At 38.9% G+C, this 25,395-nt stretch overlaps 1 protein-coding gene across 1 annotated transcript in view; it reads left to right on the top strand.

The window, feature by feature from the left end:
• Positions 1 to 13,742, top strand: part of KIF20B (kinesin family member 20B) — a gene marked incomplete at both ends in the record, with an annotated part of 34,477 nt that extends 20,735 nt beyond the window's left edge. Inside the window, 12 exons of the mRNA XM_084290190.1 lie at positions 556 to 678; positions 1,117 to 1,177; positions 1,797 to 1,922; positions 2,186 to 2,322; positions 3,408 to 3,563; positions 4,509 to 4,685; positions 5,606 to 5,767; positions 7,881 to 8,084; positions 9,222 to 9,299; positions 10,122 to 10,269; positions 11,572 to 11,726; positions 13,665 to 13,742. Coding sequence (XP_084146316.1) covers positions 556 to 678; positions 1,117 to 1,177; positions 1,797 to 1,922; positions 2,186 to 2,322; positions 3,408 to 3,563; positions 4,509 to 4,685; positions 5,606 to 5,767; positions 7,881 to 8,084; positions 9,222 to 9,299; positions 10,122 to 10,269; positions 11,572 to 11,726; positions 13,665 to 13,742 — 1,605 coding nt within the window. The remainder of the gene's footprint in view (positions 1 to 555; positions 679 to 1,116; positions 1,178 to 1,796; positions 1,923 to 2,185; positions 2,323 to 3,407; positions 3,564 to 4,508; positions 4,686 to 5,605; positions 5,768 to 7,880; positions 8,085 to 9,221; positions 9,300 to 10,121; positions 10,270 to 11,571; positions 11,727 to 13,664) is intronic.
• Positions 13,743 to 25,395: the final 11,653 nt, after the last annotated feature.

Below are 25,395 nucleotides of genomic sequence, written 5' to 3' on the forward strand. Positions count from 1 at the left end.
AGTTATTTTTTGTATTAGTAACTTGTAGTAATAATAATTGTTAATATATAGTTATGAAGTGATAGCTTCTTAGAACCTGATAAGTTACTGCAAGAATTTAGTACAAAAGATTGGAAGAGTTTGGGATTGAAAATTAAGGCTTAAAAATGTAATAGTGTCTTTCTTGTAGCCTTATGCTTACTGACCTTTTACTGCTCAGTTTGGTGGTTAATCCTTCTTTATTTGACAAAGAGTAAGGGGTGGTGAAATCATGTCAAGAAACTGTTGTTTTTCCAAATAGACAACTAAATTTGGAGTTTAGATTATGCCATTTGAATTTTGTTTTTCCTGCCAAACATACTGTAATAACTGATGGAAAATCATGTCAGAAAGAATGCACAGTATAATGCACATCCAGACCCTGAAATTCAGTTAAGATGTTCATATTCTTGCAATAAATTTATTTTTTTTTTAATGAAAGTATTTAGTTATTTAGGTAACTTAGATTGTATAAAAAAAAGCTTGTAACTAATTGTCAGCTTTGTTTGTTGTCTCTGCATTCTACCTCCATTGTAGGTGTCCACAATGCGTTCCGAAGAGAAATCCCTGAGGAACAAAGTTAATGAACTTGAAAAAATCAAAAAACAGTTGAGTGAAGAACTGGATATCAAACAGCGTGCTATCCAGCAATTTAAAAGGGTATTTTTTTTTTCTCTTAATTTTTTAACTAGTCTGTTAATGACATGTTCTCTAAGTAACAAAGCTTACAGAACTGGAGGTAAAACTGAAGTAGCCAGCTCAAACTAGACATAACAGATGGAAAGTGTTTAAAAAATTATTGCAGAACACTGGTAATTTTTTTTAAATACAGCAATCAGCTTAGTAAATACATATGTAATACCCTGATTCTATTTTGTGATGTCTACTTTTATTAGTTGAGATGTCCTTCTCTAAACCTTTTTCATCAGCTTGAATGCTCCTTTTACACTATATAGAAAAAAATATTTATTCTAGACTGTCTTAAATGTTCCACTCATTCAAGTTCAGAATGAAAAGCTTTGTAGGCTGCTACTGATTTCTAGTATGTATGTTTTTCTTTCAACACTCTTTTTTTAACTTGCTTTCAATGATATGTAGGAGCAGTTGAGTAATGAGAAGCTGGAAGAAGTATCCAGACAGTATGAGAATACACGTAAAGGTCAGAAAAAGCCATTACTTTTCTGTTTTTTGGGCGTGGAATGTCAGTGTAATGAGTTGTCATGCTATTAACTACCTTGATAAGTTTTACGTATTTGTATTGTGAGACATGATTTGAGAAACCCTAAGCTGAATGTTAAAATGTTAGTTAGCAATTAATTTTTGTTGTATCACTATTATCAAGTGTATTTGAAAGCAGAGAAACAGAATTAAAATAAGAAACAAGTCCTTGAGAAAGTGTAGATATGCTGTACTTTCTTTAATCTGGTATTTATTTGCCAAAATAAATGACCTTTAACAAAAATCAAACACTGAAATACGAAATTCTACAACAATAGATTCTGTAGGCTTGATGAACTTAGAGTAGCTGAATCATGGCTTTCTCATAATACAGTCAATATTCTTATTTATCTTAAACTTAGATGAGAGATTTAACTCTATTTAGTAAGACTTTCTTAAGCTTTTTTATGTATTTGTATATAAATATTTGAATAGAGATGCTCTATTTCTAATAGATCTTTTGATCATAGGGGGAAACTACTTTGTATTGAAGGCTTTCTTAGAAAAAATCATGGGAACTGGTAGGGGGTTCATCTGTAAATTTATTTTCAAACCTTCAGAACTCAGTGCAAAAGAAAAAATAATTGAAGATATGCGGATGACGTTAGAAGAACAAGAGCAGACTCAGATTGAACAAGAACATGTGCTTGAAGCCAAATTAGAAGAAAACAGCAGATTAGTTTCAGGTAATCTCTCCAGGGAAAGGAAGCAGGGAGGCAATGTTGTTTTTTTTATATATGTTGCAGTAGCCACTTCCATTTTCCAGTTGACCATTATTTAGGTATTAATTTTCTGTAATACATAACAAATTTCTAATAGTTGTAGGCTTCTGTTATTCCTTTGTGTTAGTAGCTGATAAAGCCAAGTGACTTTAGCAGGTAAATGTTAATGTGGTCAAATACATATTTGAAACTACACACCATGTAACCTCATTTTCTGTACCAACCAGAATTGGAAATGTGGAAGCAGAAATATATGCAGTTGAATAACCAGAGCAATACTGAATGGCAGCCAAAGATGATCGGAAATGATGACACAAACATAAATGGAAATGAGGAATTAATAAAGCTGCAGAAAGAACTGAAGGTAAAATAGGGTGACTTAATTCATACTTAATTTTAAAGCTGTACCTTCTAGGAGACTAGTTTTTTTTTCATAATCATATGATAAGGAGTACAACTTTCCCTACATTATGCTACAATGGACAGTGCTTCTGTTGCTGCTTTCCCCTGAACGTTTGTCTTAACCAGTCTGACTTCCTTCATTGATATAAAGAAATACTCTCACTGGAATTTCCGAAGTGATTATACAACAGATTGCATTTATTCTATTAGTGCAATGGTTCTGCACTTTTTTCTTTCCTCCTGAAAAATTATTTGTTTCTAATACATAAAACAAATGCTATCCTTCAAACAGAAGGGAAAGTTGAACGCTCATTGCTCCATTTTATACTAGATCTACACAATATAAACCAAGTACTTAGTCGATTTGTACATCATATGCAAGAAGGAAATACGTACTCGAAGCAAATCATAAACTTCAGATGATAGTTTTGTCAAACCTGTTTCCTGTCAATAGATTTGGTTAACTAAATAAGCTATTTAGATTACGTAGACTTTTTTCCAAGCAGTTTCTCAGGTGCTGTCTTCCTTACATAAGAGAAGGATAAGAGATTTGATTGTGATTTTGATTGTGATTTAAAAAAAAAAAAAAAAGGCAAGGTTGCTGTGGATTGGCCATTCTTAGGTACTCATCTACTCCTACCATTTAAATTGTACTGCATTCTTTGCTTTTCAGTCTTAAATTAGAAGCAAGTTTGCTAATGTTTCCTGTAAGGTGGCATAAAATATTAGATGCTTGTAAGTTAGAAGGGTCTCCTTAGTACTACTTTTGGTGTAACTTTTATAGTGCTCATGATTTACTTGGAGCATTTTTAAAGAAATGTTCTATGAAGTCGCTTCTTTCTGAATAAGAAATGCTGAAAATTGATAATGTCTTTTCCAATAGAAAAGAAGTGATGAATATCTAATTCCAGCATTTGAGAATATGCTGGAGTAAAACTGTTAGTATTTATCTTTTTGAAACAAGTCTATTTAATGGTAATCTGGCTTTTAAGACTTTGGTTTTGCTTGATTTCTTATGACTTCATTTCAAATCTTTTTTATAAATAGGAAAATGAGGCAAAATATCAAACTGACAGAAAAAAGTGGATGGAAGAAAAAAAAGGACTCATAGATCAAGTAAAAGAAGCTGAGAGCCATCGCAACAGAGAAATGAAAAAATTTTCTGAGGACAGAGAGCGTCATATAAAGCAGCAAGCAGAAATTGTAAGTGATGAGGTCTTGGCAGAGTCCTTTAGTGTAAGTCTGTAGTGCAGAACAAATTTCATGTCAAGTACTAGCAGTATCAGCATTTGAGAGTAGGTGACATTTGTCAAAGTCCACTCACTTTCTTACGTGACACAAAGCCCAGATGAGATGTTCTCAATGTGGAAAAGGGAAGGAGGGTCAAAGAATGAAAAAAAAAAAAAAAAAAAAGTACGGGATCTACAACTGAAAATGAATTACTGTTTAATGAAGCTAAGGAAACATTTCAAATAACAATTTGTTTCTTGGGTCTTCTATAAATCTTCTATAAAAATAGAATCCTATAAGGCCTTAGAAGGATGAAGAAAGAATAATCAGAAGCTGGCGAGAAAAAAGCTTCTCTCCAGATAAAAAGTAAAAACACTTGGTCAAAATGCTAGTTGTTTTGCTCCCATATAGCTTTCAAAACAGTGACTGATATTTTATGAAAATATAACTACTTTGCGTGCTCACAAGCCTGTTGTCATGTCTGCAACTTCTTAAGCACATGAAACTGTATGAATCTGTACAGTCTACAGAACTATATTTATTATCTAGAAGTAGTTAGCATTGACTTTGTGGACCTGCAACCAGCACAGAAAAAACATTAGGAGCTTAGTATTACTATCACTCTGTTACTTTTCCTGATGCTTGTTAATAATCACTTTAACAAACAGAGGTTGAAGTTCTTTGGGAAAAAATCTTTCTTCACAAGGAGAGTAATATAGACTGAAAATTGAAGCATGGTTTGCTTTTGTGTATTTGTATACAGTATATTTGTAGTTCTGCATGTCCTTTTTAAGATGTAAAAGCGCTCTCAAGTTTGCTAAGGCCATAAAATAGCACTAACTATATGAAGCCAAACTGTCGGAACAGTTTGGATAGTGTGTAGTAGTAGTGTTTGTTTTTAATCTTTTCTCCATTTAGGAAAGACTTACTGCACAGCTGGTGGAAAAGGACAGCAATCTTAATAAGTGGCGTGAAGAGAGAGATAAATTAGTAGAAGCTTTGGAAGTACAGCTCAAGACTTTGGCTTCTAAGACCATACAAAAAGATAAAGAAATAGCAGAACTGAAACAGTCTGTCCTAAAGGATTCAGGAAAGGTTAGTTTTTTTTTTTTTCTTACCATGTCAATTGCTTCCAATAAATTCTGCAAAACACTTTTCTTACCATTTCAGCTGCATTTTTGTTCTGAAACATGGTCATATTAACATTTGCAGCCAGCTTAAAATAAAGCTGGCTTTATGTTCTTTTGAAACTGAATTTGTGTTAGTGGCTAAAATTTCAAAATATTTAATAGTTCAAATAAATGCACAAATCAATTTGATTCTTTGTTTGCAAGGTTGGACTAAAAATTATTTTAAAATGACTTTTCCTGTAGCTTGTAGGACTTTGCCCCAGGCTAGGCTGAACACTTGATGGGAAATAGTTTTCTCTTTCTTTCTTCAGGTGCTTTTCTGATCTAACATGTAGAGTGGCATGAGATGAGAGAAGTGAGGAAAGTTGAAAGAAAACAATGGAGGCAGAGAAGGAATGATTTCTCAAGTGTTTTTTAATTTCTGTGTCCAGCTCTTAACCAGGATAGCAAATCTAATTAGAAGCATAGGACTTCAAAAGCTAAACAGAAGACTGATTTAGTTATCCCTTCTCTGGATATTTGAACTCAGTCTTTCCAGGAGAACATGCTTAAAACAAAATGATCCCAACTGCTGGCTCTTTCACAGCAGCAAGGACTTAATGGAAAAAATAGAAAGCCAAACTTCTTAGACCTTAGGGAAGATGACTGAAGCACATAAGTAGAGCAAAATAAAAATTGTATTACATCTTTCCAGGCTTTGTGACTTATTTACTTCCAATAGTGGCCACACAAATAATTTAAACTATTGTAGCTTTCGCTTGATAGAATTACAGGCTAGAACAGAAAACTAAAATTAATGCTATTGAGTAATTGCAGTGCTGCTCATGTATATGTTAATTCTTTTTGCCAATCCTGTAATTTGGCAATTTTTATTATGTTTGTTAGGATAATGAAACTGTGATAGAACTAAGAAAACAGTTGGCTGATAAAGAGGACTTCATAAAGGAATTGAAAAAATGCATTAACCATGAAAGCCTTCAATTTTCACCAGAAGTACCTTTACATGAAGAAAGTCAAGATACAGTGGATTTGTCTGTAAACAAAGAGGTATGATTAGTACATACTAATGTTTGTTATATTAGAGAAAATAATTGTAATGATTGTTCTGTTCCTTTCTCAGTATATATTTGTGAGATACTGGTAATATCCCAAAAGTTATAATTTCAGGAACTTCCAAAATGAACTGTTAAGTGTATTTTTTAAAAAAGTTCCCATGTTCCCAAAAGATTGTGTAGGTTATCATGCATTCTCCACTAATCTTGCTGATATAATTCTAGTATCCAGATAATGAAATTTGCAAGCTCTACCACATTTGTCTGGCTTGAAAGAAAAAACAAGTGCTGCTAGACTTCTCTTTTGATTATCCCCACGTGTCCAAGCAAACAGCATGACCAGCGTGATTAAACAAGTTTGTGGCTGGTGCTATTATTACTATTGGAAGATATACATATGCAGTTTTCTTGTTTATGTGGCATGAGGAAAAGGCTAGCAATACAGCTTCAGAAGTAGCTTCTGTTTTGTTCTTTCATTTACTTTCCTGTAAAATAGTTGTTCCCAACAGCAGTGCTCACATCAGTCCCATTCTGTTTGTTTGAATTGACTTAACTGGTTTTACTATTCCTGCTTCTGTGAAGGGTTATGCATGGACACTCACTACTTATGAATGAGGAGAAAAGCCAACTGGTGTTGACAGTCATTGAGAGTGCTGTGAGAGCAGGAAGGGAATAGATGACAAGGTGACCAGAATCACACACCCCTAGATAGAATCTCCCTTTGCCACTTTCAGAGACAGAGTATTGAAAAAGATGGACTGTTGCTGAGACCCAGCAGCTCACATCTTACAATCACATCATGATGTTACTTGCTTCTCAGACTTGTGCTGTCTTTTAGTCTAGGTGTTCATGAGGTGTCTGTGCTTGAGATTTTATAACTTTAGAAAACTCTGTGTTTTCTTTTTTTTTTTAAGTTTATTCTATAGGATAACTTTTATTCATTCTAAATATTTACAGTTTATGAAGAAACAAAGTGAGATTAATCCAATCACTGGAGACACTGTTCCAATAAGACATGAAGTTAAGGAGAATGATTCCAACAGTGCTTCTTCATTAAGTGAAACTGAGGTTGGTATGGAACTTTAAACTGGAAAGTTTTATAGTTGTATAGTGTATGGATTTGATAAATATAAAAATGGGTAGGAAACAGTGTGATATCTGAACAATTCTAAAGTTATTCTGCAAGTATCTTTTGACATGATCAGATTGTCTGATTTGAGAGCTTTTGGTAGCACCAAAAGCTGAAGAAACGTAACTTAGTGGTGAATTTTATCTGTGCTTTTGAAAATTGAAAACTTTCATTATAAAGTAGCTGATTAGATAAGCCACCTGGAAAAATACTTCTGAAGCCATGTTAGCTGAGGATGCTAACCAACCCTATGCAAATCTTTGATTGCTAACTTTCATAAAGTAGCAGTTATATAAAGAAAAATGTTATGTTATTATTAACCAACTCATTCTTGGAAATGCAAGATGTGTGGTTCTTGCTGTTTGGCTGTGAGGTGGTACAAGAGAAAATCTTCAGCTTGTTGACAACATTGCTGTCTGAATGCCTGGGCTTACTCCAGGGAAAAAAGTGATAAGACTCCTGCAAGCTTGTAGCTTGCCAGCTGGACCTTGTTATTTACACAATTAACTTCCATGGTGTTGAAGGAGAAGGGCAAACTCTCTGAAGATAAGCTACAGAGAAATTCAATTTTTCTGTCTAAAGCTCTTGTATCTGCCTAAACCTCTTGTACCTGCCTAGTTCCTAAGCAGCAGAATTGAGATGGACAATCATGTCAATTCTGCTGCTGATAGCTGCATGAACAACCCAGTTGTTTGTGCCCTTGAGGAAAATGACCTGGAAAGTATCAAGCTGAATTCAGCATGGAAAACTTAAGTTTTTATTCCAATCTATAACTGGAAAAAAATAAAGATCCCCTAGAAAATAAGGGTTAAACTCGGTTATAATTGGAGTAGAGTTCTTCTGTCATAAAAACTCTGTAAACTAGTATCTGAAAAACAGATTGAATGCTTACTTCACGTATCCTTTTCCAGGGGGATTGCATTATATTTTTATCTCATAATTACTTAATTTGTTTCCTAAAAATTTCCATATATTGCAGGAGCATTCAGAAACTGTCCTTGACTCTTCTGAAGTGTCCACAGAAAACGGAAGAACTAGTCGGTTCCCAAAACCAGAGATGGAAATCCAGTTCACACCTCTGCAACCAAATAAGATGGAAGTAAAGCATCAGGGCAGTGCCTTACCTGTGACAGTTAAAATGCTCAAAACAAGAAGGAAAAGGAAGAGTGACGAAATGGATGAGGTATGACCTAGACCAATTAACAAAGTATTGTGTAGTTTTTAAATGTATTACTGTGATACTTTATTAGAAATTTATTATCTGATTCTCAATGAGATTACCGAGGTCTACAAATACCTCTATATCAGGGAGGGGCGAGGGAGTGAAAGAAGTTTAAATAGACATGAGTGGTGGATCTCCAGTCTGTGTTGAATAAGGCCATAGACTTCAATATATCCAGACTCTGGCCCCATGTCCCTGCCTTGCATTTCCTCTTTGCCTTTTACACTGTGCTCTCCCTGCCAGCACCATTTGCTGTGTCTCCAGCTCTCATTTGTGGGATTGCAGACCAATTCTATGGAATTGATAGTTTTGGCTTTGGCAACTGTTGTTATCAGTTCTCTCCTAATACATAATTTCAAATTAAGCTTAATCAACACAGTCCAGAACTCCAAGGCCACCTCCCTTTTTTTTTTTCCATCATATGAGGGGCTGCACAGAACTGCACCAGCACCTGAACTTTGCTGTTTTCTGTAGACTTGAATGAACTGAAATGAATTAAGTTGCGCTAGGTTATATGCTGCAGCCTTCTTAATGTGCTGTGATGTTTATATGTGAGCCTGAGACTCCACTGCAGTTCAGGATGGTATATGTTGTTCCCTGCACGTTACCAGCATACTTTTCACTGGCATTATATTCTTTAATAGAATTGTCGATGTGCAGTTTTGCTTCACATGGATCTTCAAAGAAAAGTTTATGTAGAGAGATGCCTTAATTCTATTGTTAATCTGTTAGTAACAATCTGTTTTTATCATTGTCACCATAAACCTGAAAGCAACTCAATAAATCTAAGTATAAATTCAACTTACATGTTTGCTTGTTAAATACCTCAATACTGGATGTGTACGAAATAATGGAGAGAAGAGAATTTCAAATGGCAGAATGGTTTGCCTACAGGTATTTCTAGTTCCTTTTAAGTTTATTTAGCATTTGAATAGTTACCACTATCCAATTATCCATATTAGCAAAATATCCAAATATCCACATTAGCAAATACCTCCATACTGTTAGCCATAGCGTTTAAGTTTAAGCAGTGGTTGTTTATATGACAAATTATTTCTGGAAGAATCCTAGCCAAAATTTACGTATTTATTTTCCTAGGATTTTGTGAAAAGTGAAAACAAGAAAAATGAAAAATCTATGGCTTTTAGCTCACCTTCTACAAGCAACAAGAAAACGGTTTGTGTTTTTTTTCCTATTTTTGACGTATTTCTTCTTCTTTTGAAGTATTTTAGTGTTTCTGAAGTTTTTATTTATTTATTTATTTATTTATTTTTAATTTTTGATGGTTTGGCATTTTCTGTAATGCATTTCTGTAACTTTCTGGAGATGTGAAAGGAGTGAACATTATTACTCAGCAATATCTTATCTCACTCAAGTATATAGATAAGGTTTCTTAAACGCTTTGTTCCTCTTAAATCCTATAGGCTAACCAAGGAGAGAGTAAGTCTGTTTGCCAAGTGTGTACTGGCTGTATTGTATAATGATCTGGAGGAAAGGATGTTGAGGAAAGTCAGGTTTGAGTGTATCAATAAGTGCTGTTGTAGGTGATGCTCTTGAAGGAAAACTAAAGTTCATTTAAATGCATGTCACTTAAATGCACATCACTTAAATGCACAACAATTACAAAAATGTCTTCAGGCTGCAGTACTGTCCTGGGCAAGTTCAGAGGGTGGGTACTGTATTATTTTTTTTCCTATCAGTTTCCTTATATTTTATTTATAATTAGAATGGTTTGTGTAAAGAAATGCTCTACCACCTGGAATTGATGTTTAAAGAAACTGTTTTCAGGTATTTCACTCGTGCCTGGAAATACTTGAAACATTGACAACTTTTTCTGGATATAGAATGAGATACTCCCATAGCGAGCTACATAGACTAAAGTGGTGTCAGTAGCAAAGCTCAAAATGTCAGCTTAAAAATAACATTGAAATAAAATGGATTTAAATTTGAAAATAAGTCAGACTTCAGCTTAAACATTGGTCTTGTATTTCTGCTCAGGTGTCTACTACACAGACGTCTAGAAAAGAATATTCTCTAAGAAAGCAAGAATCTACATCAAACAAAAGGTCAGCTAGAAAAAAGGATGGAACACTACAAAAACTTGGAGGCTTTTTTCAGAGTTCTCCTACTATTATTCATTCTAAAGGTTTGTACAGAATAAATAAAACTTACTCTGTTTTCTGGGCATTGTGTAATGGCGTGTTTCTACTGTGGTCTGTTAATGTGCATGTTATTAAAGGACATGTCTGCCATGTTAAGTAGTTTATGAAATAATGGAAACTGAACTAGGGACTGCTATGTTGAATCCTGCAGAGTGGAAAAGGCTATCTTGATTGCAAGGACCACACAGTTCTAAAGTTTTGGTTAAATGTAAAAGGTAATCTTGGTGGGATTAGAGGCCACTAAGAATTAGGAGGTGAACTAAATCCAAATTCAAAATCCTTTGTATTTCCATAAGTAAACCTTTTTTTTTCCATCTCTACCTGTCCATGTTTTCTGTGTAATGTGTAATAATGACTTTTGATGCATGTATTTGTGAGAAGATTAGTTCTACAGAATGTGAAAGCTATATGATAATACAGAATACATTAATTGCCATATTTTATTGATGATCTTCCTTATATTTAAATATAGTTTTGGGAAGATTAACTGCTAGGCATCTTCATTGAAGAACCTTTTCTGTTCTTTCCTACAGGAATGTACAATCTGAGGTTCTATGGCTTAAAAAGATTAGCAGAATGCATAAAACATGATCAGTTTTAAGTCCCAAAAGACACTCTTATCTGGCTGGTTCAAACATTCAGTATAGATAGTGAAAACTGAAGATCTCTACACCAATTTGAAAAGTTGCTACAAAATAGATGTTATTTTTGTGTTTTAAAATAATCTAGTTGATGATAGTGGGATTGTTCAAAACTTTCCAGGTTTATATCTATTCTATGGAGACAGCATATCAATAGAAACCAAATTCAGACTATTCAAAATTTCAACCTGGAATTACTTAATTCAAGTAAATGAGTTTCAGTTTTTAACCTTCATTACCACATCTGGTATTTTCTTTCCCTATTTGCATAACCTAGTATTTCTGGAGTTTTCTTGTTTTCTTCTAGCTCATAATATGCAAGTACTCATCTCTTTAGAGATTTAGTACTAGTTTGAAACTATGTTAGTGTATAAACTTAGGCCTGCTGTCCAACTCCTGCTGAAGTTTAACTTTTAGTGACATTTGAACCCGAATTTATTTTAATATCCCTTTTGAATGTATACTTTAAACTCTTGCATCCAAAAAGCTGTTTCATCTGTAGAAACCGTGGTGGTGAAATAAAATATTTGAATGTTTCAGCTTTATTCTGTTTATTTTTAACTACTTTTTTTTTGTATTCATTAACTTTTTGAGGCTCACTAAACCAGTAAGATACTGACTTATGACTTAAAAAAATTCTTCTAGCAAAGAAGCTGATGGCAACAATAAGCTCTCCAAAGAGCTCTCCGAAGTCTTCAGAACCAGAAAGTCTCAAAGAAAATGAGATCAAGCCCAAAAGAGCTAAGAGAAAGCTGTATTCAACTGACATTTCCTACCCTCTAGATATCTCTGCTTCTTCAGTAAGTACTTACAGGTTACTCTAATGTAATATATTTCTATAATCTTTGCTTAAAATAAGCTATAAGGGGAACAGAACAAACTTGAAAGTCTGGTAAATTTGCATAAGGGGTGTGATAGTACTGAGCGTTTCTTGATTATACCTAGCCATTCTTTTTGGTAATTTTTTCCTACTGTTTTTCTTTATTTTCTATTATCACCTCTCTTCTGTGTTTGATTGTGACTTGATAGGTGATATAAACAATCTTGGAGATCTCTTTCTATTTGGAGCCATAAGTAGCTTAGTTCTGGTAACGGGGAATGTGAATTATTCTGCTACAGTAGTTGAGTCATAATGTATGTGTTTCTTCCAGCAATTAACTGGCATAACATAACTTGTTATACTATACTACTTATGCTATGCTAGTTAACTATAGCATAAAGAAAGAATAGAAATACAGGCAATTTAGGGATCCATTAATTTGGAACAGCATGATCAAAGCACTAAAGAAAATTCTGCATGTACGATTAACTTGGCAGTGGAAGTGAGTGCTTAAGGTAACTTCAAATTCCATTTATGTCTAGCTTATCTTTAGGTTACTTTAAAATGTGTATACATCTGTGCTTTTCCAAAGTACACTTTAGACAGCCTGCTGGGTATGCTTGAGCTGTGTTCTCCTGTCTAAGCCAGTTTATGAAGGGTCTTAAGTGCTAAGGCTTGATGTACTGTTCCTGAAATGCGATTTCATGGCTCTCAGTAGCTATGGTGCTGGTAGTACTCCTGCTCTATTAGAACTACGTCTTTTAAATCTGTTTAAGCCTTTCTTCTATTCATGATGGTGAGCATTTGTCCATGCTGCATTATCTCATTGAATTTTCTTCATTCAAATTGTATGAATGAAGGAGGCAGAAACCAAAATGTTGTTTGTTAGAAGATTAAGAAAATGGGACAGAACTACAGAGACAAAAGAAACTGAGAAACATGAAATTGAAAGGAAAAATGAAAGATGGAATTCTGGGTGTCGTGGTTTAACCCGGCTGGCAGCTAAATACCACGCAGCTGTTCGCTCACCCTCCCCCCTCTCTCTCTGGGACGGGGGAGAGAAATGGAAAGTGAAGCCCGTGAGTTGAGATAAAGACAGTTTAATAAGACAGGAAAATAATAATAACAAAACAATAACAATAATAATAATAATAATACAATGGTGATAATAGGAAAATAATAATAATATGTACAAACAAGTGATGCACAATGCAATTGCTCACCACCTGCTGACCGATGCTCAGCCTAACCCCGAGCAGTCCGGCCCCCTCCCCCCAGCTAGCCACCCCTATATGTTGTTTAGCATGATTTCAGATGCTATGGAATACCCCTTTGGCTAGTTTGGGTCACCTGTCCTGGGTCTGTCCCCTCCCAGCTCTTACTGCACCCCCAGCCTGCCTGTTGGCAGGACAGAGCGAAAGGCTGAGATGTCCTTGGCTTGGTATAAGCACTGCTCTGCAACAATTAAAACATCGGGGTGTTATCAGCACTCTTCTCATCCTAAGCCAAAACACAGCATTCCACCAGCTACTAGGAAGAAAATTAATTCTGTTCTAACTGAAACCAGGACACTGGGAAAGTGAGAAAGCCACAGAAGTTTAAGCTATAAATGTATTTTGAACACCTCATTTCACAAAATGAGTATTAGAGTTAAGAAATTAAGTTTGCCTTTAGATTTTCTTTGGACATTTTTTAAGATAAAAGGAATTTTGTATGGTCATAGCATTTTTATTGCTTCTAATCAAGCAGCTATAAAATGGTCTCTGTCCTATAAACATCTGGTTAAAAGAGAAGATGTTTTCAGAATGAAATTTGCTTATTATGGGGAGAAAAACATGTAGTTGATTACATGAGTCTAGAAGTGTATCTCAGCCTTCTATAAAGAAAAGATGAGTAACTCTTGAAATGTCTTTTTCAGATTTTTATAGAACAAAATGAGAAGGAAAGCGATCATCTAATCATCAAGCGACGTCTCCGATCAAAAACAGCTAAATAATCTTGCAGAAGCATGTTTGTATTTCCTAGTCAAGGCATGCTTTCTTGTATTATTTTAGCTGATTGTATATAGGAGGTGATAGATACTTTGTCATGCTACGAAGCTTGTATATTGATATGTAGAATATTCCTGATGGTTTCAAACTTTGACTTAATTAAAATTGAAATAAGCTCAAGAAAGCTTGTATCGTTTTTTTTATAGGAACTGTTCCTTAGTTACCCGTTGTTCAGTGATAACTATGCCTGTGAAGAACGGCTTAAATTCTTGTTTTCAGGTGGCTCGTATACTTACCCTAAATTTGGGGTGGCGAGGTTAGGAGGAAGCGTACACATCATGACTTGTGCATCCTTAAATTCTTTATAATCCCTGAAGGATGAAGGAGTATTAATATCCATAAATGTAATCTGGTATTTCAAGTGACACAGTTTGGTGTAGACATCTGAAAGCTTATTCTAACCATCCAATCCTCATCTAGAACAGGTGCTTTTTGTACTAAGATTTCAGTTCATAATCAAATCACTGTACTTCTCCAGCTCTTCCATTTTCTGCTGTCTGGTCCAGGTATCTGGACTAAATTCTTTCAGGACTATAGACGAGTATAGCAGTGAAGACTTACCTGAGGTAGATGCTACTGATTTTTAGACAAGTGTCATAGCTGGAACCATAGTAAATATACAAGGTGAAGTCATGAAATGCTCTTACACAATGGGGCTGTACTTGCCACATTTATTCTTTGTCTTCCTCAATATTTCATCTGCATTGTTCCATGTTTAGCAGATGTTTTCAGTCAGCTGTTCATCTTGACCCCTATCTTGTTTTTCCTGAATAATCTCAGTTAATTTTAGAACCCATCAGCATGTCCTTGTTTAGCTGGATTGTTCCTTCCATTGTGTGTAACCTTGTGCTTGCCTCTAGCAAGATTCATATTCTATCATGTTGCTTTGAATGACAGCTTGATTGCTTATCATTAAATCAGCAGAAGCTTATAGCTCTTGTTTTACGAAAAAAAAAAAAGGCAAGGTAAAATGCAGGATTGAAAAGATTCTACATCACTTGATTTTTGGATGTGTGATTTCCTTATTGACTGAAATGTATGGGGAAGTAATAGAAATACCTTCAGCCACTTGACATCTCTGAAATTGCTGATTGGTAATGTTTGTTCTTCTCCCTACCAAATTTGAAGTTTCATAGGTTCAAATCCTTAATGCTTTCAGCTTTTGTAGGTTTAAAAAAAAAAAAAAGCAAGCGACAACTTTATTTCAATTAATTGCTGTGTTAATTGCAATTTAGTCATTTGTGCATCTAACTAGAATACAGATTCTATTAACTAAGTCAAGCTACTATGACCTACAGGAATTCTACTGTATTTCACCATCTGCATTGTCAACTTTTCTAAATTCTCATACTTAGTATTAGAAGCTCAGCAGTGTTGCTGAGCTATCTGGAAGCCATATTTTTTCCAGAAAGAAAGCTGTTCTTTCAGAAAGCCATTTGAATAGATGTTTTTAATGTAATCGCCAAGTACTGTACATTGCAGTACCTGTACTTATGCACACCATTTTGGTATTTGTCTATTTCACTTATTCCAGGGTATTTTGTTGCTAGGATAGCCTCTGTAATTGTAAAAACTGCACTGAATTAAATTCATAATTGTAGGTGTGGTTATCATACTTCATAATTAAAAATTTCTAATATTTGCAGAGTTAACACATTTCCTTTGCTTTGGTCAAGGGATTGTGATTTTTGTGCTTACTTCCTACAGCTCTTGAAGGTTGAGCCTATATGTTAGCCTAGAAAATGAATCATGCTTTGTGTACTCCATTGTCCATGTCAGGAATAAAAGTTCCCTCCTGAGTAGGAAGAATGTGACTGTCAAAATGTGATGTTAAAAACAAAACACTAGGAAAGCACTTGTTCGATGATATAATATGTTCGCTTTAAATTCTTTGGAAGTAACAGGAAATGCCTTTTCTTGGCCAGGCTTCCAGTTAGCTTGATGTTGTCCTCCTTTCAGCTCCTTTTCTGGGGGACCAAGCACAAACGTGTTTTAGAACATCATCTTCCTTTGTCTTCTGACTTTTGCTGATAAATACTGTAGGTAGGTAAAAGCTGAGCATGAATATACCTCCTCATTTATTCTAAACTTTCTTATCAACTTCATTGTTTGGCTTGGAGTAAAGAGAAGATGCCTGATATTTAAGTCTTCCTTGTTGTCTCGTGAACTTTCCATCTGCAGGAAGGCATAACCCAATGGTGTTCTCTGATGTATGTACCACTTGTGCATCACTGGCTGAAGAGGAGAATAAGACCTAACTACAAAACTGGGTCAAGCAGTTTAGGATATCAATACTGATATCCTAAGAGAACTAAAATCTCACGAAGGAAAGTCTCTTGGGGTAGCAACAGTAACTTCCCTTGTTCTTTACAAATTTGAGGAGACCTAGTTGCTGGAACTATCTGAAATAAGACAACGTAGCTTGGTATTGTTTTCATATATTGAGAAATTCTGATACTTAAAATGAAGTTTCCTTTTCCCAGGAAAAAATGAACTTAGATGACTATAACTTCAGTAACAAACTTAGCCTCACTTTTTGTTGTTTCCCATACGAAGAAGGAAACTTATGTAGCATGAAACATTTCAATTTCTGATCTAACACCAGGGTTCTGCTAAGTGCTTTGTACAGGCATGCTATTGTCTCTCAATCTGGTTTTAAAATTGAAGGTAGTGAAATACCATTCTTATTTGAATAGCAGCAAGCTAGAGCTGCTTTAAATCACCTGTCAGCATACAGCTCCTTTGAAAAATCACTTTAAAAGGTTGCAAAGGAGCTGTTACAGTATTCAGTCATTAAGTGCGTGTTACAAAATGTGTTCGCACAGCAAGTGATGCTACACTGTGAAGCAATAGGTGATACTGGCTTGAATAAAAAACACAACACACAAACCAACAGCAACAAAAATCCTTTTCATAAAGACTAAACTTCCAACAATTGATCAAGCAGTTTGTTTTAATAAGTGTTCCCAAACATGTCTGTCACTGAATAGTTCCCTTAAAGCATGTCATGCTATAAGGAATTCCCAGAAAATAATGTGTTACAGTTGTATCAGGCTGTATAATTTTTCCAATGGATAAGTTACATCTTGAAAAGACTATTTCTTGTTTAACTCTGGCTAATTTGGGGGTGAACTGTTGTTTTTTTTTTTTTTTTTTTTTTTTCTCTCCTCTTCATGGCACCTTGATTATGGTTATAGCAAAGGCTTCTGGAATGCTAATACTACTGGAAGGCACTACTTCATACATTTCAGGCTTTCTTTTGGCAAAAGAAAACAGGGAGGAGCAGTGGCAATGTGATCAGACAGCTCACTAAAATGAGGGTATCTTTCTAGAATTTAGAGCATGGATTTATTTTCTGCTCGTTTCTGTGAGAAGCAGAGTATTTTGGGGGTGTTTCTTCAGTAACAGGGTAGTTTTCTATAATATGAAAGTACTTGAATGTTCTTGCAACTTGACTAGTGCTGTGAAAGAATTAAAATCAGGAAAAAATGGGCTTGCTTAGGTGGGTACGCACATCTGCAGGCCTGCTGAACTCGAGTCTTCCCTACAACAGCTCAGTCCCCAGAAGATGGCGCTGAGGCACCCTTCTTTGCTTCAGCTCTCCCAACTGATCTTCTTCAGCTGGGAGATGCAGGAAGGCAGAAAACGTTTTTTTTTTTTTTTTTTGTTTTGTTTTGTTTTGTTTTGTTAACTAATCCACTTCTCACCACACTTAGACAAGTGTTGTAGAAAGTGTGGAACGAGATGTTGGTGAAATACAGTCTAGGTCTTCACTAAGAGACCTACTCAGTTGTTTTTCCCTACTGCAATGAATACTACATGTGCACACAAGCATTAAGCATACAGCCCTGTTACAAAGGATTTTCTTCAGGACATATTTTGTGTCAGACACTTAAAAGTCTGGAAGGACTCAGAAGTCTGGGAGGCTGTAGTTTTCCTCACCTTTCCAGGCGAGGCCTGCTCCATGACATAGTGTTGTCAGGGCTACTGACTTGCATTGTTGGTAGTGGGAAATCCCTCAGCTTCTGAGCTTCTGTCATCTGTGGTGAGCATCACTATTGCAGTGGTTTCAGTGTCCTACCTCTGTCACTGCTGGAGATGCATGTTCTTCTCCAGTTCTTCAGCCATAAACTCTCTCTCATCTTCATGTACCCACCCTAAGAATCGTACTGCTAATGTTAGGTTTCAATACGTAGTTTACCAGTTTAGGTTTCTGTGCTGCTTCCTTTACTTAAATTAATTGAAAAGTATGTAATCAAAATTCTTCTGAACTATCTAAAGTCAAAAGCTAGACTACCCTCTGAACATTCATATACTGGCACCTTGTGTGTGCAATGCTTTAGTTTTTTTTTCAGCTTTCTTGTATATAATCAGAAAATTCAACTGTTTGAGCAGATGCACAGAGTAACCAAAGGCTCCATATTCTTTCATTTTACTGCAAGTATGTAATTCCTATCCAGCTGTAATTCATAGCCAGTGACTCTAATAAAGCTGAGCTTCATTCAGCACCTGATTTGCTGCTGGATCAGTACCACATCCCATCTGTGGTCCATCTGGCTTCTACAAGAAACACTCTATTTTTTTTTTCTATTGTACAGTTTCATGCAGCAGGATTTCATGGAGAAGGAGGAATTTCAGCGTTGGCCTAAATCTTCTGTGGAAGTCAATAGGAACAGGATTTCTTGCTGCAGTTAAAGCTGCACGCTTTTCAAAGCCTACCTTGGCTTGTAAAGCCAGATGTGCCAGCTCAAGAGGAGTTCATAGGTGAAATTGTTAAATGAATGTCTAGTGCTGTTCCTAGGTAAATGTGTTTGTAACAATGTTTAAGACTTCCTCCTCAAACTTGTCTCAGAGAAGTGCAGAATTATTAACGACAGCTGTATATTTACAGAAGTGGCATCAGTTTCACCATTAAATTCTATGGAGTCCCATGAAGTGAAACCATTTACAAAGTCTGTCAGAAGCTGTCAGCAACCACACTGTCTCACAGGCACGTAAATAAGGCCTTTAGCCTTGTTTCAGCTGTGTAGTCTTATGTATACGCATGCAAACATCAGAAACTGCAACAGAAGACTACCAGAACACCACTATCTAGATAAGCCCGTCAGTCCCCTAGTGATATTGAGTCTTATCTGGTTCTCTAGTCAAACACTGCTATGTTTTGTCTTCCCTGTTGTTTTTGTCAATTTTAACAACAGAAAATGTTATTTATCATAAACTGATTATACCTATTGGTCATTTTAGTGAAAACTTAAAAACTGTGGTTTCAGGATTGAGATAAAGCATTGGTTCGTATGTACTGATGCCTACTGTAACCTGTTCATCTCTTGCTGCAGGCTAACTTTTCAGAGGAGTTTATGCACTAATCCTTCATTTTATTTACAAGTGAAATTCACACTGAAAAATTCATTAGGCAGAAATAGAGTTTCTCCAAGGTTTAAGAGAAAACATAGGATATCAGTTTCTCTAAGGAAGAGTTTGTTTCTGAAATTGCTGATTTTAATACTTAGAGATTCGCAGTAAACTGGATTTTTATTTTTCTCTAGAGATGTTGACACAAAACAAAAACTATTCCTCTAGAGGGATTTAAAACATGTTTCAAGGAAGTGCTATAAACTTGTTCTATTTTTGAGTGAATAAGGACTCTCCTGAGAAACGAACTTGGGGTTATTTTACAACCTAAAAATACCCAATTGTACAACAGAATGTCTCATGACAAAATTGCAAAATGAAACACTATGACTTGAATTGATTAGTGACTGATCAGTTACAACTTGCAAATTATTTGCAAATATTTCTGTTCCAGAAGACTGCAAGTTATTGACAGTGTGACATTAGAGGCAAAGGCTTTGGAGGGGTGAGAGTAAACTACTTGTTCCAGGAGATGTTAACATCAGTATCGGACATTTCAAGACACATTTAATTACACCACAGAAGCACTATCTTTAAAATAGCATTTTTACTATGAGAACAGCCTAATTACTGGCTTCCGCTGTACAAAAAAAAAAAAAAAAAAAAAAAAGTTGTCCATTTACTACACTCCTATGCGGTTTGCTGCTACATAACTGACTTTTTACAAAATGTCACATGGGGTGTTTGGTGAGTCTCAGACTTATTTCTGTGTGTTTTCATAATGCACAACGGCTGGGGAAAACAAGTTGCTTAATTTTTTTTTTTTTAAATTAAGCATTTAACATAGCAGTTTGATCAGTTTCAAGCATTTGACACTTAACCATTTTAACTTAAATTATCTCTCAAAGCTGTTGACAACATTTAAAGACTGTGTTATTACTAGGTTCCATCTGAGCTTAGGCTTTGCGAGGTGAATAGGACAAGAGAGGCATAATTTCTATCTAACTTTTCAGTGCTGCTCTTTTGCTACTAGATGTTTGCTAACTAGATAGTGGTGGCTTTTTTCTAGCTGCAGCCCTCTGAGCTGTGACAGTGCTGTCACCCAAAGGCTGGCCATGGGCACTGCTCAACAGTCAGCAAAGAAGCAGAACCACAGAATTGTCTAGGTTGGAAGAGACCTCAAGATCATAGAGTCCAACCTCTGACCTAACACTAACAAGTCCTCCACTAAACCATATCGCTAAGCTCAACATCTAAATGTCTTTTAAAGACCTCCAGGGATGGTGACTCCACCACTTCCCTGGGCAGCCCATTCCAATGCCTCACAACCCTCTCAGTAAAGTTCTTCATAATATCCAACCTACAACACCCCTGGCGCAACTTTAGCCCGTTCCCCCTCATCCTGTCACCAGACACATGGGAGAATAGACCAACCCCCACCTCTCTACAGCCTCCCTTAAAATGTACTTATAAAGAGTGATAAGGTCGCCCCTGAGCCTCCTTTTCTCCAGGCTGAACAAACCCAGCTCCCTCAGCCGCTCCTCGCAGGACTTGTTCTCCAGGCCCCTCACCAGCTTTGTTGCCCTTCTCTGGACTCTTTTGAGCACCTCGATGTCCTTCTTGTAGCGAGGAGCCCAAAACTGAACACAGTACTTGAGGTGCGGCCTCACCAGAGCTGAGTACAGGGGGACAATCACTTTCCTAGACCTGCTGGCCACACTGCTTCTTATACAAGCCTGGATGCTGTTGGCCTTCTTGGCCACCTGAGAAACACTTCTGGCTCATATTCAGCCAACTATCCACCAGTACTCCCAGGTCCTTCTCCACCTGGCAGCTTTCCAACCACTCATCTCCCAGCCTGGAGCTCTGCTCAGTGTTATTGCGCCACAGGTGCAGGACCCGGCACTTGGCCTTGTTGAACTTCATACAGTTGGCCTCAGCCCATCGGTGCAGCCTATCCAGATCCTCCTGCAGAGCCTTCCTACCCTCGAGCAGATCGACACACGCACCTAACTTGGTGTCATCTGCGAACTTACTGAGGGTGCCCTCAATCCCCTCATCCAGACCATCGATGAAGATATTAAAGAGGACCGGCCCCAGCACCGAGCCCTGGGGAACGCCACTAGTGACTGGCCTCCAACTGCATTTGACTCCATTCACCACGACTCTTTGGGCCCGGCTATCCAGCCAGTTTTTAACCCAACAAAGCGTACGCCAGTCCAAGCCACGAGCAGACAGTTCCTTGAGGAGAATGCTGTGGGAAACGGTGTCAAAAGCCTTGCTGAAGTCAAGGTAGACCACATCTACAGCCTTTCCCTCATCCACCAAGCTCGTCACTTTGTCATAGAAGGAGATCAGGTTCATCAAGCAGGACCTGCCTTTCATAAAGCCATGCTGACTGGGCCTGATCACCTGGTTGCCCTGTAAGTGCCGCGTGATGACTCTTAAGATAATCTGCTCCATGAGTTTCTCTGGCACTGAGGTCAAACTGACAGGCCTATAGTTTCCCAGGTCTGCCCTCCAGCCCTTCTTGTAGATGGAGGTCACGTTTGCTAGCCGCCAGTCAACTGGGACCTGCCCCGATAGCCAGGACTGCTGATAAATGATGGTAAGCAGCTTGGCCAGCTCCTCCACCAGTTCTCGCAGTATCCTCAGGTGGATGCCATCTGGCCCCATCGACTTGCGTACATCCAAGTGCCGTAGCAGGTCACCAAACATTTCCTCATGGATAGTGAGGGCCACAATCTGCTCCCCATCCCCTTCCACCAGTTCAGGGTACTGGGTATCCAGAGAGCAACTGGTTTTGCTGCTAAAGACTGAGGCAAATAAGGCATTAAGCACCTCCGCCTTTTCTTCATCTTTTGTAGCTAAGTTCCCCCCTGCATCCAGTAAAGGCTGGAGATTCTCCTTAGTCCTCTGTTTTGCACTGATGTATTTGTAAAAACATTTTCTGTTGTCTTTGATGGCAGTAGCCAGACTGAGCTCCAGATGAGCTTTGGCCTTTCTAATTTTGTCCCTGCACTGCCTCACAACATCCTTATAGTCCTCCCGAGTGGCCCACCCTCTTTTCCAAAGATTGTAAACTCTCTTTTTCCTCCTAAGCTCGAACCACAATTCTCTGTTCAGCCAGGCCATTCTTCTTCCCCACCAGCTTGTCTTTGGGCATGTGGGGACAGACCGCTCCTGTGCCATTAAGACTTCCTTCTTGAAGAGCGCCCAGCCTTCCTGGACCCCTCTGCCCTTCAGAACCACCTCCCAAGGGACTCTGCCAACCAGTGTCCTGAGCAGTTCAAAGTCAGCCCTCCGGAAGTCCAATACGGTGGTTTTACTGGTCCCCTTCCTGGCTTCTCCTAGAATGGAGAACTCTACCATTTCATGGTCACTCTGCCCAAGACAGTTTCCAACTACCACATCTCCCACCAGTCCTTCTCTGTTTGTGAAGAGAGGGTCTAGTGGGGCACCTCCCCGGTAGGCTCACTAACCAGCTGCGTCAGGAAGCTATCTTCCACGCTCTCCGGAAACCTCCTAGACTGTTTTCTCTGGGCTGTGTTGTGCTTCCAGGATATATCTGGGAAGTTGAAGTCCCCCATGAGAACAAGCGCTGATGACTTCGTAACTTTTGTCAGCTGCCTGTAGAACTCCTCATCAGTCTCCTCATCCTGGTTTGGCGGTCTATGACAGACCCCCACCAGGATGCTTGCCTTGTTGGCCTTCCCGCTGATCCTAACCCATAGGGACTCCACCTTGTCATTCCCAGCCTCAAGTTCCACGACATCAAAATTCTCTCTGATACAGAGAGCCACACCACCACCCCTTCCATGCTGCCTGTCCCTTCTGAAGAGCCTATAGCCAGACATTGCAGCACTCCAGTCATGAGAATGGTCCCACCACGTTTCCGTGATGGCAACCAAGTCATAGCCTGCCTGCTGAATGATGGCTTCCAGCTCCTCCTGTTTGTTACCCATGCTGTGTGCATTACTGTAGATGCACTTCAGCTGGGCCACTGCCTTCTCTCCCAGCCTTGCCATTGTTCCCCCTGGCACAGCCCTAACAAGCCTTGTTTCAGTCCCATCCCCCCTCTTACCTAGTTTAAAGCCCTCTCAATGAGCCCCGCCAGCTCCTGGCCTAGGATCTGTTTTCCCCTTAGAGATAGGAACCCCCCTGCGGCCATCAGGCTGGGTGCTGAGTAAAGTGCCCCATGGTCAGAAAATAAACAACAAAATTTCTGCATTGGCACCAGCCTCTGAGCCACGTGTTTATCGGGTGGGCTTTCCGTGTCCTCTCTGTACCCCTCCCTGCCACCGTAGGGATGGAGGAAAACACCACCTGTACTCCCGCTCCACCCACTAACCGTCCCAGTCCCCTAAAGTCCCGTTTGATGGTCTTCAGGCTTCTCTCTTCAGTGTCATTACTGCCAGCCTGGACTATTAAAAGAGGACAATAGTCAGAGGGGCGAACCAGGTCGGGAAGCTTTCTGGCAATGTCCCTGACCCTGGCCCCAGGGAGGCAGCAGACTTCCCTACGGGTAGGGTCAGGCCGACAAATAGGTCCCTCTGTTCCCCTGAGAAGGGAGTCGCCCACAACAATCACCCTTCTTTCCGTCCTGGTGGAAGCAGTCCTGAGGTGTGGAGTCGACTTCCTTGCCCTAGGCATCCTCCTGGGTAGACTTCCTACCTCTTCCTCAGCTACCAGTCTCTCAAGCTCCAGAGCCTCAAACCTGTTGCATAAGGGCACCTGGGAAGGTGGGGCTGGTAGGGTGGGGGCATCGCCTGCAATGTCGAGCAGGGACCTGTTTCCATTCCTACTCAACTCCTAGGTCCCCTCCCTCTGCTCGACAGCAGCAGGGCAGGGGGTCCACCCCCACCTGGGGGGTCTCACCTCGGTACCTGTCCTTCAGGCCGCTCAGGGAGTTGCTCCACAAGTCTATCTCCTGCTCACACTCCCCGATATCCCTCAACCTCTCGACCTCCTCCTTGAGTTCTGCCAGGTCATCCACCTGCTCGCACCTCACGCACACAGTCTCTTTGCCCCCCACAGCTGGTAGCAAGAGGCTCAGGCACTCCCTGCACCCGGAGACCTGAACTGCTGCAGTTTCGAGCGGGCAGTCGGTCTGGGTGTGTGCAGACTTCCTGGAGAGCGCACTGTGCCTGGTGTACACCACTGCAGCTGAGCTAGCGGCAGACCGCTGTTAGAGGAGGTGTTCGTATGGGCGGGGGGGAACGCTCTGCCCTCCCTGCTCACCCTGCCTGCGCTAACTGCCACGCCACGCCCTAACTGCCCTCCTGGTCACTCGTATTCCCTAGGGGCCGCTTTTGAACGGCCGGGGAGGGGGCGCTGCTGGCTCCGCCTACGCCTCGTTCTCGCCTCGTTCACCTCCCTCGGGGGGGCGAGGGCTGCCGGGTCCTGGCGGCTCCCTCGAGTGGGCTCGGTGCTGGAAAAAATTAGCCCTGCCTGTCTGATCCTCCGCTCCGCTGCAGAACGCGTCTGCCCCGGAGCCGATTGCCTCAAAAAAACAGAGAAATTTTTTCACTTGTCATTTCTGCCGAGTCTCTGAGCTCTCTGCTGCTCAGTTGTAAGCGGAATGAAATTACCTGCATTTAATCCCAGCTCCACCAGACTCTAAGTATTTAATGTGATGTTAGTTTTTTTGACCAATTATTTAGACCTTGTAGAAATATGATTTGACTCCTAAATGTGGGAGGTGCTTGGTGGTCTCAAACTGAGCTCTACACACATGTGGTCATAACCTCCTCCTCTGCAATGAATGTTACAACCATGGATTCTGGTGTTTCCTCACTGCGAGAAAGATGTGATTATCTGTGGTAACAGATCAGCTGATACTTAAAGGTATCGACTGCTGTGCAGGTTGACATCCTCTCGTTCTCCCACGAGAAGCTCTGGCTTTATCATCCATAACAATGTGGACATGTTTTATCTGTGTATCTCCATTTGGGGTTTAAGATGTTTACGAGGAAGAGACATCTGGAGAAAAGATGAAAAAACCTATGCCTTTACTCCTCTCAGAATGAGTATGCTGCTTCTGTGATATGAGAGTGTTTGAAAAGCATCTGTGAAGCTTTAAGTATAGCTAGGTGTTGAAATGAGGGCAATGGCTGAGTTTCTAAGGAGACTTGCTTTACAGAGACACCTCTATGCTCACAGGAATTTGAAAAAGACACTTAATCCTCATTTGGCAGGGATGAATCTTGCTGGTCCTGATCTGATATTAAATGTGAGGCATTTTTC

Source organism: Netta rufina, assembly GCF_964035555.1.
Source record: "Netta rufina genome assembly, chromosome: 7".
Classification (NCBI taxonomy): Eukaryota; Metazoa; Chordata; class Aves; order Anseriformes; family Anatidae; genus Netta; species Netta rufina.